At 40.4% G+C, this 15,045-nt stretch overlaps 1 protein-coding gene across 1 annotated transcript in view; it reads right to left on the bottom strand.

Annotated features, from left to right (window-relative positions):
* Positions 1–304: 304 nt before the first annotated feature.
* The window catches only part of LOC124545308 (trypsin-1-like), a 171,107-nt gene continuing 156,366 nt past the window's right edge, over positions 305–15,045 (bottom strand). Inside the window, exon 8 of the mRNA XM_047124213.1 lies at positions 305–1,351. Coding sequence (XP_046980169.1) covers positions 1,190–1,351 — 162 coding nt within the window. The 3' untranslated portion in view covers positions 305–1,189. The remainder of the gene's footprint in view (positions 1,352–15,045) is intronic.

Raw genomic sequence — 15,045 nt, 5'->3', positions numbered from 1 at the left:
GGGTGTAAGGTATCTTTGTATGGGAGATAAGCCATTTTCTTTATAGCCACTAACAATTTGTTGAAGATTAAAACCTCAGTGAAATCATGACATTAACCTGCAACAATATCATTTTCTTTAAAATTCTGCATTATGAAAGCTCATTTATTGATTACATGAAACTTGTTGATTTAAATGCAACTACCACACCTTAAGACAACGTAATTTCCATCCATCAGGTGCATTTTTTCTGATCACTACGGTTATCTAAGTTGTCTTAAGAGAAAACTGTGATCCAAGAACAAATTTGAAAATAATCACAAAATCTTCATCAAATATTTTTATTAAAACTTGTACCTATTGTTCTTGCACAATTTGTCATGAGAAATTCTCAGTGTATTGTGTTCATTGCTATTGCATTATCTATTTTATAACTAACCCTAATTATTTGTCCATTTTGTTTTATCATCATCCTTCAGTGTGACAAATTAGATAAACCATTAACTGAATGTCTTTGTATTAATGTAATTGGATATTTTTTGAATCCTTGTTTTGTTGTGCCATTCTGCTGCTATTTTGCTCCTTAAAAGTCTTTCAGTGACTGTGTGGCATTCTTTGTATACATGTAAAGAATAGCTGTCCTTATGTTAACTGGGTAAACATATATGCACAAAATCACAGTTTAATCTTTGTCACACAACCAGAAAATAAACTTACATTACATGAGCTAAAACATGATTTAATTGAACAACAGTAAAATAAACTTTTATGTACAAGTCTTATACCAAAGTAATGACCCACTCAAAGCATTAAACAGCACATTTGAAACAGATCCCAGCCAACTGATTATTTGAGTACCAATTATCTCATAGGCAACTGCCTCATTGCAGGATTGTGGTGCTAACTCGTAATGCGTGGGTTGTAAATTTTTTCTCTCCTGGCTTGCTTTTATTTTATATTACTGGTGCTCACTTAGATGTATAACAGCCCAACTTATCACTGCATTAGCTGCAGCAATAATAAAGGAATAGGCATGGACTCACAGTTGTAAAACAACAATGGAACAGTGCAACACAATGTTTTTTTTATGGTTGGTGTACATTATACATAGGTGTGCCCACTCAAGAGTTAGAGAAAATAATGCTCAGTCAATAATCAACTTTAAAAAACAATTGTAAAATGAAAAATCAGAATACAGTATTAGTGTGTTTCAGTTTTTATTGTTTGCAATCCAGCTGAGGTATGCAGCAACATTAGTATAAATTCCTGGGTAGTCCTTCCTTCCACATCCCTGTCCTGCTGCTATTATACCACAGAGAAGAGGAGTTGTTGAACCAGACTCACTACATGTCATTGGCCCACCCGAGTCTCCCTGGAAAAAATGAGACAGAAGAAAATTTAAAGATACAAATATTATGTCATTTTCAGCATAAAATGCTAATGATAGTTACTGAAGATGGCCAGCTGTTCACGGATGTTTCTTCCTTAGTACAGAATGCTTACTAAATGGGAGAATTATAACAGATGAATAAAAATTAACTTCTTGGATAAAATAAAAAAATTAATTACAGTCCAAGAATAATGGCATTCAGAGAATCACACATGATGGACAACACACTACAGTAAGAAGATGCAAATATGATTCATTTCTAGTACTACAATTTATTTTAAAGGAATTTCATACATTGTGGATGTGTGGTTAAGAAAAGTAAATAAAACTTTTTTTATAAAGATAGTGTAAATATGAAAGGAAATTTTTAAAAGATCTGAGTGGTGTGAACCATTTAAGCACATCTGTTAGAATACTCCCTGGATTTATTTGTAAATAGTAAATTTTTCTCATGTATAAAGGAAATATGACAAGACTTTTGTGGCTTCATGCTAGAATTATACCAAAGCAAAGAAATCTATAACTTGAGTGAGAAACGACTATCGGAATTCTAGTACGTAGTGTCTGCCTGAAGATATACCACAGCTTCTTTGGTAATGAAGATGTAGGTATACTCCCAATGATATGGAATGGCAGAAATATGTCTAATCTGAATTGTTCCACTTTTAGTGCATGTATCCTCAAAGCAAGTATTGGAAGTGTAACATTACTTGTGTGATATAAATTTCTCACTACACAGCAATGGTGTTTTTTTCACCACTGTGGTGGCAGGAAGGTGGGGCGGGGAGGGGAAGGGTGTTACAGGAAGTAGGAAAGGAAAAGAAAGATTAGGAAATTAAAACTGAACAAGGCATTTTGTTCATTCCTTTGCTATCTTTATTGCGGTTAATGTTCCCACAAGTGGTGATCCAGTGAAGAAGATGAACTCTGAGCAGACCATTAAATGTGACATAATAATGCCAATTATAACAGATAATATTCTATCAGGACAATCAGTTAGTGATTTGGATAGTGCACATAGTGATACTCACTCTCAACTAACTCTAAATGATGGTATAGCATCTGCGTTACTGGTTTCGTGTCTCCTATGTTCATTTTGCTCATCATCTATATTGCATCAATCACACCATACAACGAAGTTGAGGTACCACCTTATCTTCCATAGCCGATAGACCTCTAGTTCAGAATGTTGGAACTTTCAGTCATCACTTTTTGTGTGTGTAGCAATGAAATGCAATGCATATTTACTATTAGTGCTTGGATGCTCAAACTTTAATTTTAGTGTCAGACATTACTCATGCTAATTGTGTACAATGTAAATATCAACATCTTAAAGACAATGTGCTTAAATGAGGATGCAAATCACAAGAGCAATGTATCCAGCAGGTACTGAACAGTGAACAGACAGAAGTGGTTGATTTAGGTTTCAAATGACCTTTACAGCTTAGCAGAAGTTACCAAACCTATTTTGGGTGCTGAGGTTTTGCATCACTATGGCACTAAAATACACTTGTGTTCAGTACATACCCAAATTGGGTCCAAAACTGTTAGAGGATTTCTAAGCAAGGCTGCCAAAACTTGTGCCTTGGAGTAGAAGACACAGTTCAGTACAAATGAACCTAGTGATACATACTCTGCCAATACATTATGTGTACAGAGAAATGAGATGGATTCATGTAACTCACTTCTCACATCTTCAACTGCACATCTCATTATCTTGCAGTTTTGCAGCACAAATGTTGCAATATGCCAGAGAAATTAACATCCATCCAAGACGACAACAAAAAAATTTGTACAGAAAATCAAGTATTGCTACCCAAATTCTGTTGAGCAGTAAATCAGTTAAGACACTGCTCATGCAGAACTTCAAAAACTACAAAAAGAGTGTGCCTGACCTCAGCTCATGTCAATGGCATGCATGATTCATGCTGCACCTGATAATGGACAACCTTTGCCTACTTATGCCAATATGCACAACACGTCACCACATTTAAAGCTCGCCTGGCCCTCCTGTCACTTATAGAGTTCACAGACTGTTTGCCTGACAAATATACAGGCGGCAAAGGAGGACACAGATTAACTAGTAAGTGCAGGAATAATCTGCAATTCAAATAGCCCTTCTGGGTCACCATTGCAGCTTGTCAAGGAAAAAGATGGCTTATGGAGGCCTGGTGGAGATTATCATGAATTAAATTCATGCACCAATCCAGTACCAAACATCCAGAATTTTATCAATGCTATTGCTGGAGCAGTAGTTTTTAGTGCAACTGACTTTAAAAATGAATATCATAATATTGTGGCAATCCAACATATTCTTTGAAATTATCACCTTTTCAGAGTGTCTGAATATTTGCATATGCTATCCGGCTTGAAAAATGTCCCATAGATGAGGCAGAGACTTGTGCACAATGTATTACACACACCTGCATTCTGTTCTGCTTATCTAGATTATGTCCTAGTGATTTTCAGTACAATCTTGGAGTATGACAGACATTTACAGACAGTTTTCAGCAGGCCCGCCAAATACCAGCTAATAGTAAATAAGGACAAATGCGTACTTAGTCAAGGAAAAGTGGAGTTTTTACAGCACGTGGTCTCATCCTTTGACATCAGTCCCCTCCAAACTACGGTTGAATAAATGCAAACCGTGCCCCAACCTGAGGATTTCCAGCAACTGAGTAGGTTTTTAGGAATCGATAATTTCTATAGACAGCATCTTCCCTGTGCAGCAGCCACACAAGCACCACTGGCTGCCACCTTACCAGGACATAATAGTAGCAGTCAATGCTCCCTCACTTGGACACTGGATATGCAATAAGTCTTCAACCAGGCGAAAGCCAGCCTCAGTAATGCATCGCTGTTAGTTCATCCTGTACATACAGTGCCACTAGCAGCCTCCAACACCAGCCAATTAACTATCAGAGTGGTGCTGCACCGGAAAGTAGGTGGATCATGGCAACTGCTTGGTGTTTTCTCTTGGAAACTGACCTCCTCCTGGACCAAATGGAGTGTATATCACAGAGAACTGCTAGTCATTTATGACACTATTCAGCATTCCTGACCACATGTGGAGGCATACTCCTTTGTTGTTTCTATGAACAACAAACCTATAACATTTGCCTTTACAAAACCAATGAAGTCTTTCTCACCCAGACAATTTAGGTAGCTGGAGTTTATTAAACAATTCAATACAGACAATGAACCATGGACCTTGCCGCTGATGGGGAGGCTTGCGTGCCTCAGCGATACAGATGGCCGTACCGTAGGTGCAACCACAATGGAGGGGTATCTGTTGAGAGGCCAGACAAACGTGTGGTTCCTGAAGAGGGGCAGCAGCCTTTTCAATAGTTGCAGGGGCAACAGTCTGGATGATTGACTGATCTGGCCTTGTAACAATAACCAAAACGGCCTTGCTGTGCTGGTACTGCGAACGGCTGAAAGCAAGGGGAAACTACAGCCGTAATTTTTCCCGAGGGCATGCAGCTTTACTGTATGGTTAAATGATGATGGCGTCCTCTTGGGTAAAATATTCCGGAGGTAAAATAGTCCCCCATTCGGATCTCTGGGCAGGGACTACTCAAAAGGACGTTGTTATCAGGAGAAAGAAAACTGGCGTTCTACAGATTGGAGCGTTTGTATGTCAGATCCCTTAATCGAGCAGGTAGGTTAGAAAATTTAAAAAGGGAAATGGATAGGTTAAAGTTAGATATAGTGGGAATTAGTGAAGTTCGGTGGCAGGAGGAACATGACTTCTGGTCAGGTGACTACAGAGTTACACTCCTGGAAATGGAAAAAGGAACACATTGACACCGGTGTGTCAGACCCACCATACTTGCTCCGGACACTGCGAGAGGGCTGTACAAGCAATGATCACACGCACGGCACAGCGGACACACCAGGAACCGCGGTGTTGGCCGTCGAATGGCGCTAGCTGCGCAGCATTTGTGCACCGCCGCCGTCAGTGTCAGCCAGTTTGCCGTGGCATACGGAGCTCCATCGCAGTCTTTAACACTGGTAGCATGCCGCGACAGCGTGGACGTGAACCGTATGTGCAGTTGACGGACTTTGAGCGAGGCCATATAGTGGGCATGCGGGAGGCCAGGTGGACGTACCGCCGAATTGCTCAACACGTGGGGCGTGAGGTCTCCACAGTACATCGATGTTGTCGCCAGTGGTCGGCGGAAGGTGCACGTGCCCGTCGACCTGGGACCGGACCGCAGCGACGCACGGATGCACGCCAAGACCGTAGGATCCTACGCAGTGCCGTAGGGGACCGCACCGCCACTTCCCAGCCAATTAGGGACACTGTTGCTCCTGGGGTATCGGCGAGGACCATTCGCAACCGTCTCCATGAAGCTGGGCTACGGTCCCGCACACCGTTAGGCCGTCTTCCGCTCACGCCCCAACATCGTGCAGCCCGCCTCCAGTGGTGTCGCGACAGACGTGAATGGAGGGACGAATGGAGACGTGTCGTCTTCAGCGATGAGAGTCGCTTCTGCCTTGGTGCCAATGATGGTCGTATGCGTGTTTGGCGCCGTGCAGGTGAGCGCCACAATCAGGACTGCATACGACCGAGGCACACAGGGCCAACACCCGGCATCATGGTGTGGGGAGCGATCTCCTACACTGGCCGTACACCACTGGTGATCGTCGAGGGGACACTGAATAGTGCACGGTACATCCAAACCGTCATCGAACCCATCGTTCTACCATTCCTAGACCGGCAAGGGAACTTGCTGTTCCAACAGGACAATGCACGTCCGCATGTATCCCGTGCCACCCAACGTGCTCTAGAAGGTGTAAGTCAACTACCCTGGCCAGCAAGATCTCCGGATCTGTCCCCCATTGAGCATGTTTGGGATTGGATGAAGCGTCGTCTCACGCGGTCTGCACGTCCAGCACGAACGCTGGTCCAACTGAGGCGCCAGGTGGAAATGGCATGGCAAGCCGTTCCACAGGACTACATCCAGCATCTCTACGATCGTCTCCATGGGAGAATAGCAGCCTGCATTGCTGCGAAAGGTGGATATACACTGTACTAGTGCCGACATTGTGCATGCTCTGTTGCCTGTGTCTATGTGCCTGTGGTTCTGTCAGTGTGATCATGTGATGTATCTGACCCCAGGAATGTGTCAATAAAGTTTCCCCTTCCTGGGACAATGAATTCACGGTGTTCTTATTTCAATTTCCAGGAGTGTATAAATACAAAATCAAATATGGGTAATGCAGGAGTAGGTTTAATAATGAATAAAAAAATAGGAGTGCGGGTAAGCTACTACAAACAGCATAGTGAATGCATTATTGTGGCCAAGATAGACACAAAGCCCACGCCTACTACAGTAGTACAAGTTTATATGCCAACTAACTCTGCAGATGATGAAGAAATTGGTGAAATGTATGATGAGATAAAAGAAAATATTCAGATAGTGAAGGGAGACGAAAATTTAATAGTCATGGGTGACTGGAATTCGAGTGTAGGAAAAGGGAGAGAAGGAAACATAGTAGGTGAATATGGATTGGGGGTAAGAAATGAAAGAGGAAGCTGTCTGGTAGAATTTTGCACAGAGCATAACTTAATCATAGCTAACACTTGGTTCAAGAATCATAAAAGAAGGTTGTATACATGGAAGAAGCCTGGAGATACTGACAGGTTTCACATAGATTATATAATGGTAAGACAGAGATTTAGGAACCAGGTTTTAAATTGTAAGATATTTCCAGGGGCAGATGTGGACTCTGACCACAATCTATTGGTTATGAACTGCGGATTAAAATTGAAGAAACTGCAAAAAGGTGGGAATTTAAGGAGATGGGACCTGGATAAACTGACTAAACCAGAGGTTGTGCAGAGTTTCAGGGAGAGCATAAGGGAACAATTGACAGCAGCGGGGGAAAGAAGTACAGTAGAAGAAGAATGGGTAGCTCTGAGGGATGAAGTAGTGAAGGCAGCAGAGGATCAAGCAGGTAAAAAGACGAGGGCTAGTAGAAATCCTTGGGTAACAGAAGAAATATTGAATTTAATTGATGAAAGGAGGAAACATAAAAATGCAGTAAATGAAGCAGGCAAAAAGGAATACAAACGTCTCAAAAATGAGATCGACAGGAAGTGCAAAATGGTTAAGCAGGGATGGCTAGAGGACAAATGTGAGGATGTAGAGGCTTATCTCACTAGGGGTAAGATAGATACTGCCTACAGGAAAATTAAAGAGACCTTTGGAGAAAAGAGAAACACTTGTATGAATTTCAAGAGGTCAGATGGAAACCCAGTCCTAACCAAAGAAGGGAAAGCAGAAAGGTGGAAGGAGTATATAGAGGGTCTATACAAGGGCGATGTACTTGAGGACAATATATAAAAATGGAAGAGAATGTAGATGAAGATGAAATGGGAGATATGATACTGCGTGAAGAGTTTGACAGAGCACTGAAAGACCTTAGCTGAAACAAGGCCCCGGGAGTAGACAACATTCCATTAGAACTACTGACAGCCTTGGGAGAGCCAGTCCTGACAAAACTCTACCATCTGGTGAGTAGGACGTATGAGACAGGTAAAGTACCCGCAGACTTCAAGAAGAATATAATAATTCCAATCCCAAAGAAAGCAGGTGTTGACAGATGTGAAAATTACCGAACTATCAGTTTAATAAGTCACAGCTGCAAAATACTAACGTGAATTCTTTACAGACGAATGGAAAAACTGGTAGAAGCTGACCTCGGGGAAGATCAGTTTGGATTCCGTAGAAATATTGGAACACGTGAGGCACTACTGACCTTACGACCTACCTTAGAAGAAAGATTAAGGAAAGGCAAACCTACATTTCTAGCATTTGTAGACTTAGAGAAAGCTTTTGACAATGTTGACTGGAATACTCTCTCTCAAATTCTAAAGATGGCAGGGGTAAAATACAGGGAGCGAAAGGTTATTTACAATTTGTACAGAAACCAGATGGCAGTTATAAGAGTCGAGGTGTGTGAAAAGGAAACAGTGGTTGGGAAGGGAGTGAGACAGGGTTGTAGCCTCTCCCCAATGTTATTCAATCTGTATATTGAGCAAGCAGTAAAGGAAACAAAAGAAAAATTTGGAGGAGGTATTAAAATCCATGGAGAAGAAATAAAAACTTTGAAGTTCGCCGATGACATTGTAATTCTGTCAGAGACACCAAAGGACTTGGAAGAGCAGTTGAACGGAATGGACAGTGTCTTGAAAGGAGGGTATAAGATGAACATCAACAAAAGCAAAATGAGGATAATGGAATGTAGTCGAATTAAGTTGGGTAATGCTGAGGGAATTACATTAGGAAATGAGACACTTAAAGTAGTAAAGGAGTTTGGCTATTTGGGGAGCAAAATCACTGATGATGGTCGAAGTAGAGAAGATATAAAATGTAGACTGGCAATGTCAAGGAAAGCGTTTCTGAAGAAGAGAAATTTGTTGACATCGAATATAGATTTAAGTGTCAGGAAGTTGTTTCTGAAAGGATTTGTATGGAGTGTAGCCATGTATGAAAGTGAAACATGGACAATAAATAGTTTGGACAGGAAGAGAATAGAAGCTTTCGAAATGTGGTGCTACAGAAGAATGCTGAAGATTACATGGGTAGATCACATAACTAATGAGGAGGTATTGAATAGAATTGGGGAGAAGAGGAGCTTGTGGCACAACTTGACGAGAAGAAGGGACTGGTTGGTAGGACATGTTCTGAGGCATCAAGGGATCACAAATTTAGCATTGGAGGGCAGCGTGGAGGGTAAAAATCGTAGAGGGAGACCAAGAGATGAATACACTAAGCAGATTCAGAAGGATGTAGGTTGCAGTAGGTATTGGGAGATGAAGAAACTTGCACAGGATAGGGTAGCATGGAGAGCTGCATCAAACCAGTATCACGACTGAAGACCACAATAACAACAGACATTAGGCATGTAAAAAGTGTGGACAACTTGGTGGAAGATTACTTTCCCTGACTTAGTGATTCTAAAACTCTTGTGGTGTGATATGTCTAAAAAAAGGCTTCATCCATATGTGACGCTAGTTTCAAAAGACAAGTGTTCAATTCAGTACATGACTTTGCACAGTCTGGAAAAACTGCACAGTTAGAATGATTACCAATGGATGTGTGTGGCCTTATGTTAAATGAGATTGGTGCACATTGTCAGATAGCAAAGGTAGTGTTACGCGTGCACATACCTGTTGGCAATTTCTCTGAACCTTTGCAGCAGTCACACAAATACATGTTGATTTAGGGGACACGTAAACCTTTTTCTTTTTACTTGAATTGCTTGTTTTGGATGTCTAGCACATGTTACCACAGATCATGGTAGTTAGTTTGAAACAACTCTGTTCCATGAACTTACAACATTGAACAGTTAGTAGCTACACCTTGCAAGTAACAGGAAGATTAAGTGGTGGTACAAAACTCTTAAAGCAGCACTAATAATTTACAACTATTCTAGGATATTGGCACTAACATTGGTACTACTTGTACTTAGCACAGTGGCAAAAACGGATATTGGCACCTCTTCGGCACAATTTGCTATGGTGAAATACAGTGACTCCCATTGGAGTTTTTGAGGCAACAACAAACGCTTTTTTAACAGAAACCCTCATTCCTTCTTCAACAAGTAAAATACTGGATTTCTGAGTTCTGTCCAAGTCCGGCATCTTGCCACATGAATACCAATATTTTTGTTCACAAAACTTGCATATTTGTTCCCATGTGATGTTGAAAATGGACACAAATAGAGTGCCATTACCGCCTTTGAACCCAGGACCTTATTCAGTTCTGGCATGCAGTGAATACAGAAAAAAATCTGCAAAACAGGGAGGGTACTACAGTGCCACTGGAGTATGTACTTTGCCTACCTGCTACCAGACAACATTCCACAGAAACCACTGCTTGCTGCCTACACCATCTGGTGCAGTTGACATACAAACACCACCATCCCCAACACAATCTTCATGTCAGTTGGACATTGTTCCTGTTTCACAGAATCGACTGCCTATTTGTATGTGGGCTGGCCAGGTGGTGCATCACAAGTACCCAGAGGTTAGCTTCCATGTTATTTTGATACGATTGTGATCTGTGTTCTGCTCAAGTATGAAATAAGTTTTGTTTGCTCCTTTGTGTCTGTATATGTCCTATCATTATTGTGTTCGAGGTTCCCACAATATCATATATCATACTTTGTATCCACTCCATATATGTGAGTACTAGTGGTGTTTATGGCATGAATGAATGTCTTATGATATTGTCAAGTGATCTAATACAAGGGGGCAAACTGTTTTGAAGTTATATAAACACAGGGGTTACTGATGACCATTCCTGTATATAGAATGTTAATGATTCGTGTAAATGGTTTTGCATCTTTGTATGTTTGTATTTTACATCTTTAATCAAGGTTAGGTTAGTTTGTTATGAACTGAGTTGGTCAGTAGTTTTTGTAGACTTGTGATACGTTTGGCATATTAAGAATGGTCATGGGGTAAGTCAGTGGGATCATACAGTAGCTAAGGCAAATCAAAAAATAATAACAATCAGTTGCTGAATTGCAACAAAGCACTAAAAAATAATTTGCAATCAGACAAGTGAGTTATTATGATATACTTACCTGTCAGCATCTATGCAAGAAGGGTGGGTGCAACAAATGTTATGTTGTATTGCATTGTGCATAATTTGGGCTGAAAACCATGAAATATGAATGCGCTATATGTTTTCAGTCATTTGAATACCACACTCAGTTTGAGCATCAAATTTAAACTGCCCCATGACTGAAACATCATGGGCACAACTGGTATGTGGGAACGGTGTGAAAATATAAATTCTATATAGACTAGACAACCATATCAACCCAAAAGTTAATGGTATAATGAAAAAAAAGCAACAAATGGAAGACAATACATTAGCTTATTAAATACTCCAATATAAATATATGTATGTACTTACAGATTATGCAATTTCCATTCCATGTAGGTAAATGTTTAAGGTTGGTAATATATTAGAATTTCATTTAAAATTATTTAACCATGTATTTTTGTAATAAGGCATAAACAGCAGCAGCACACACACACACACACACACACACACACACACACACACACACACACACACTGATGATAAAGTCATGCCATAATAAAATACCAAGTGAGGTGGGACAGTGGCTAGCACATTGGACTCGCATTCAGGAGGACGATGGTTCAATCTCCCATCCGGCCATCAAGTTTTGCATGATTTCCCTAAATTGCTCCAGGCAAATGCCGGGATGGTTCCTTTGAATGGGCCTGGCTGACTTCCTTCCCCCATCCTTCCCTAATCTGATGAGACCGATGACCTTGCTACCAGGTCTCCTCCCCCAAACAAGCCAATCTACAATAAAAGTAAACCTGTTTCATACCAGGAAGCCCGTAGTAAGTATCAAATATTCATACACTTTTGATTATATGTTTTATGTACACTTGAGCCACCATGAAACAGTTGACTACATGATACTAGAGATCTCATTTTCCAGACAACCACTTACATCACAATAACATTCACCATTGTAATCACTGTATACAATCCAGCCTCAAGTGATGCTAGTCGCACTGTAGGTTTTAGGTTCCTTTTCCTACTGTTAACAGGGGAATCCAGGGTGAAGAATAACATTAGGTCAAATACTAACCAACAGACTTCTGCTTGATGGCTTTCTGAGATATCGCTGATTATGCAGGCATTATATGAACATTTACCATCTGATAACTTGTACCATAAGTATTGCTCTGAAAATGTCTATGTGTGATTTCAAGTATGCTTCAGATACTGACTATCATAAATAGTTAACAGGAACACTTAATGATTGATGATTGTGCACGTAGGCTCCTACAATTCGCCATGTCAGTAAGCCAAATAATCAGAGAAATCTGCCACATGGGTGTAAGTGTCACTGATGATCTATTGTATAAAGTTAATTTTTGCTGAAGCTGGAAGCAGTGTAACATCCCCCTTTTTGCCTTTGCTTTATTTTGAGTACGGTTTTCATGTATGACTGTGCACTTGTGCATAATGATCTCATTTTGTATGCTGACATACACGAAAATTAATAAGGTGGTGTCTTTGGTAATATTTATCACTGCAAGGGGCCTACGTTCATCTATTGCATGAAATGAAGAACAAAGAGTTCACTTGTTTGGTTATTAAGACGTATGTAACATCCCCCTTTTTGCCTTTGCTTTATTTTGAGTACGGTTTTCATGTATGACTGTGCACTTGTGCATAATGATCTCATTTCGTATGCTGACATACACGAAAATTAATAAGGTGGTGTCTTTGGTAACATTTATCACTGCAAGGGGCCTACGTTCATCTATTGCATTAAATGAAGAACAAAGAGTTCACTTGTTTGGTTATTAAGACATTTGAGATTTTGCTGTCTGGACTTGCTGGCATATAGAACACCCATGTAGCCTTATTAAAAATAAGATGTAAATTTCTCAAACTCCACAGTGGCCATGGATCTTATTATTTATTTAAGTTAGGTCCTCAAGAATTAACTTTTGTAAGAAATTTCAGTAGTACCTTCCAGACATCAATGGAATTACTTCCCAAACTGCAGATGGGATTACAGACAAGCACATTTTTTGAATATTTAAGATTTTTACTTTGAGATTAACAGGATGGCTCGAAGAGTGATAAAGACCTCATGATGAGCTGTGAGGCATTTTCTCACTTTATGACGGAGCCTCTAAGAGACTCTCTAAAACTCATACGAGGTAAGTTTGAGCCATTGTTAATCAAACTCTTTGAATTCCTGTTCTTGTCATCATACTTCCCATTTGATTGAAATTATTGTGAACAGACTGACAGAGTGGTGATGGACTACCCACTCACCAGTAATGGCTAACATATTATGAAACAATGGAAAATGCGGGATGCAATGTAACAATATTATGAAAAGGAAAGTTACTACTCACCATACAGCAGAGATGCTGAGTCACAGATAGACAACAAAATGACTCTGATAAGCATTAATTTTGAGAGTCTTTTTGTTATGACTATCTGCGACTTAACATATTTATGGGTGTATCTGAAGAAGAAACCCTAGAGCTAACAGTCTGCAAGCCCTCATGTTTTTTTCAGATATGTAGACAGTCTGTTCACAATCTGGACACACAGGCAACATAACGTACAAGATGCTTTTCTACATCTGAGATCGATGCATTAAAAACTCAGGTTCACAATGCATATAAAAGCACATAATAGTTATTTATTTCTGGACAGGCTCTTTAAGTGAAACTGGATGGCACACTTGAACACAGCATCTACTGTAAGCCAATGCACACAGACTTATACTTGCATGTCATTCAGCTATTATGCCTTTTCAAAATGAGAAGGTGTTCTAAGCATACACATGCAGAGGGCTCACAAAATCTCTCATTAAAAGAGTTTAGCCATGGAGGTATAGTACCTGCAGGCTGTTTTATGAAAGGTCAATTGCAGCAACCCCAGATGCAGCATACTAAAAATTTGATGACGCCTAAGCCACAGACTGCAGAAGGAGAATATACACTTGTCCTATCAATGTTTATTCCTCCCTTCTGAAACATGTTGGTGAAAATTTGATTAATACTCTGGAAATATAATGTCAAAAGCCCATTATGCACACTGGTCAAGACAAAGGCCTTGTTGGTGTCTGCTGAAGATGACCTAGGACTCTGGAAGTCAGCAGTCTCCCACATCCCATGCCAGTGTAGTAAAATGTATGTAGGCCAGCCTCTATTGATAGTACAAGAAAAATGTGCAGAGCATAAGTCTAATACAAATAAGGAACAACATAGTCAGCCGTTATGGAGCACGTAAAGGGCATATCGTGAATTATGAAAGCACCAAGTTGTTACAACAGGCTAGTGTGTTCGGAGGTTGTATCTTAAAAGAAATTGTAGAGGTGCAGTATATGATGAGCTTATAAATAATAACAGCACTTTTCCACTAGGCTTGAGACAGAACTCTTATCATGTCTGTGGGAAGATCTGCTCACATTATGGTAATGGAAGAGTCCAAAGCAAGATGGTGGTGACACAGGGACTAAGGGGCATAGCTCATGTCCCAGCTGCATATTTCTCTCTCCACCTTGTCAGCAGAACTACACCAATTCACAGTTGGCATGTTTAATGACAGCAAGAAGGATGCGATATGAAGACAGAACAGAGGAAGGCAATGAGTTATCAACACCACATGATTCCTACACTACCACTCTCTGAATATTGTCAGCTTGTGTAGTATAGTCCGTTCAAGTACTTCCCATGGGCAAAGATATTTCAAATAGAGAATAGGTGTATGTAAAACACAGCCACCTTACATGCGCACAGTAAAGTGCTGTTCATGGGTATGCATAAATAATTTACTATTCACAAACAGCTGAAACTGTCCTGACAATTGCAAAGTTATTGGAAACTACTACAAATGGGAGTGTTGGCTGGGTAATTGACAAACGGGAAACACCAAAGATGTCTCAGATATTTTCCTCTACCATGGATATCATCTCCTCTCCAGGAAATATGAGACCTGTCACCACTGCTGACTTAACTGTGAGTAGTGAGTCAGTGAGAGGTCTTGGGACCCTTCACAGGGAGGGCACAGAACAGCCAGACTCAGAACTATTCCCTTTTGCCTAAGCAAAAGGTTTGAGGTTGAGGGGGAAGGAATTGC

Source organism: Schistocerca americana, chromosome 1, assembly GCF_021461395.2.
Source record: "Schistocerca americana isolate TAMUIC-IGC-003095 chromosome 1, iqSchAmer2.1, whole genome shotgun sequence".
Lineage (NCBI taxonomy): Eukaryota > Metazoa > Arthropoda > Insecta > Orthoptera > Acrididae > Schistocerca > Schistocerca americana.
The sequence above is the reverse complement of the archived record's forward strand: the minus strand, read 5'-3'. Positions and strand labels throughout refer to the sequence as shown.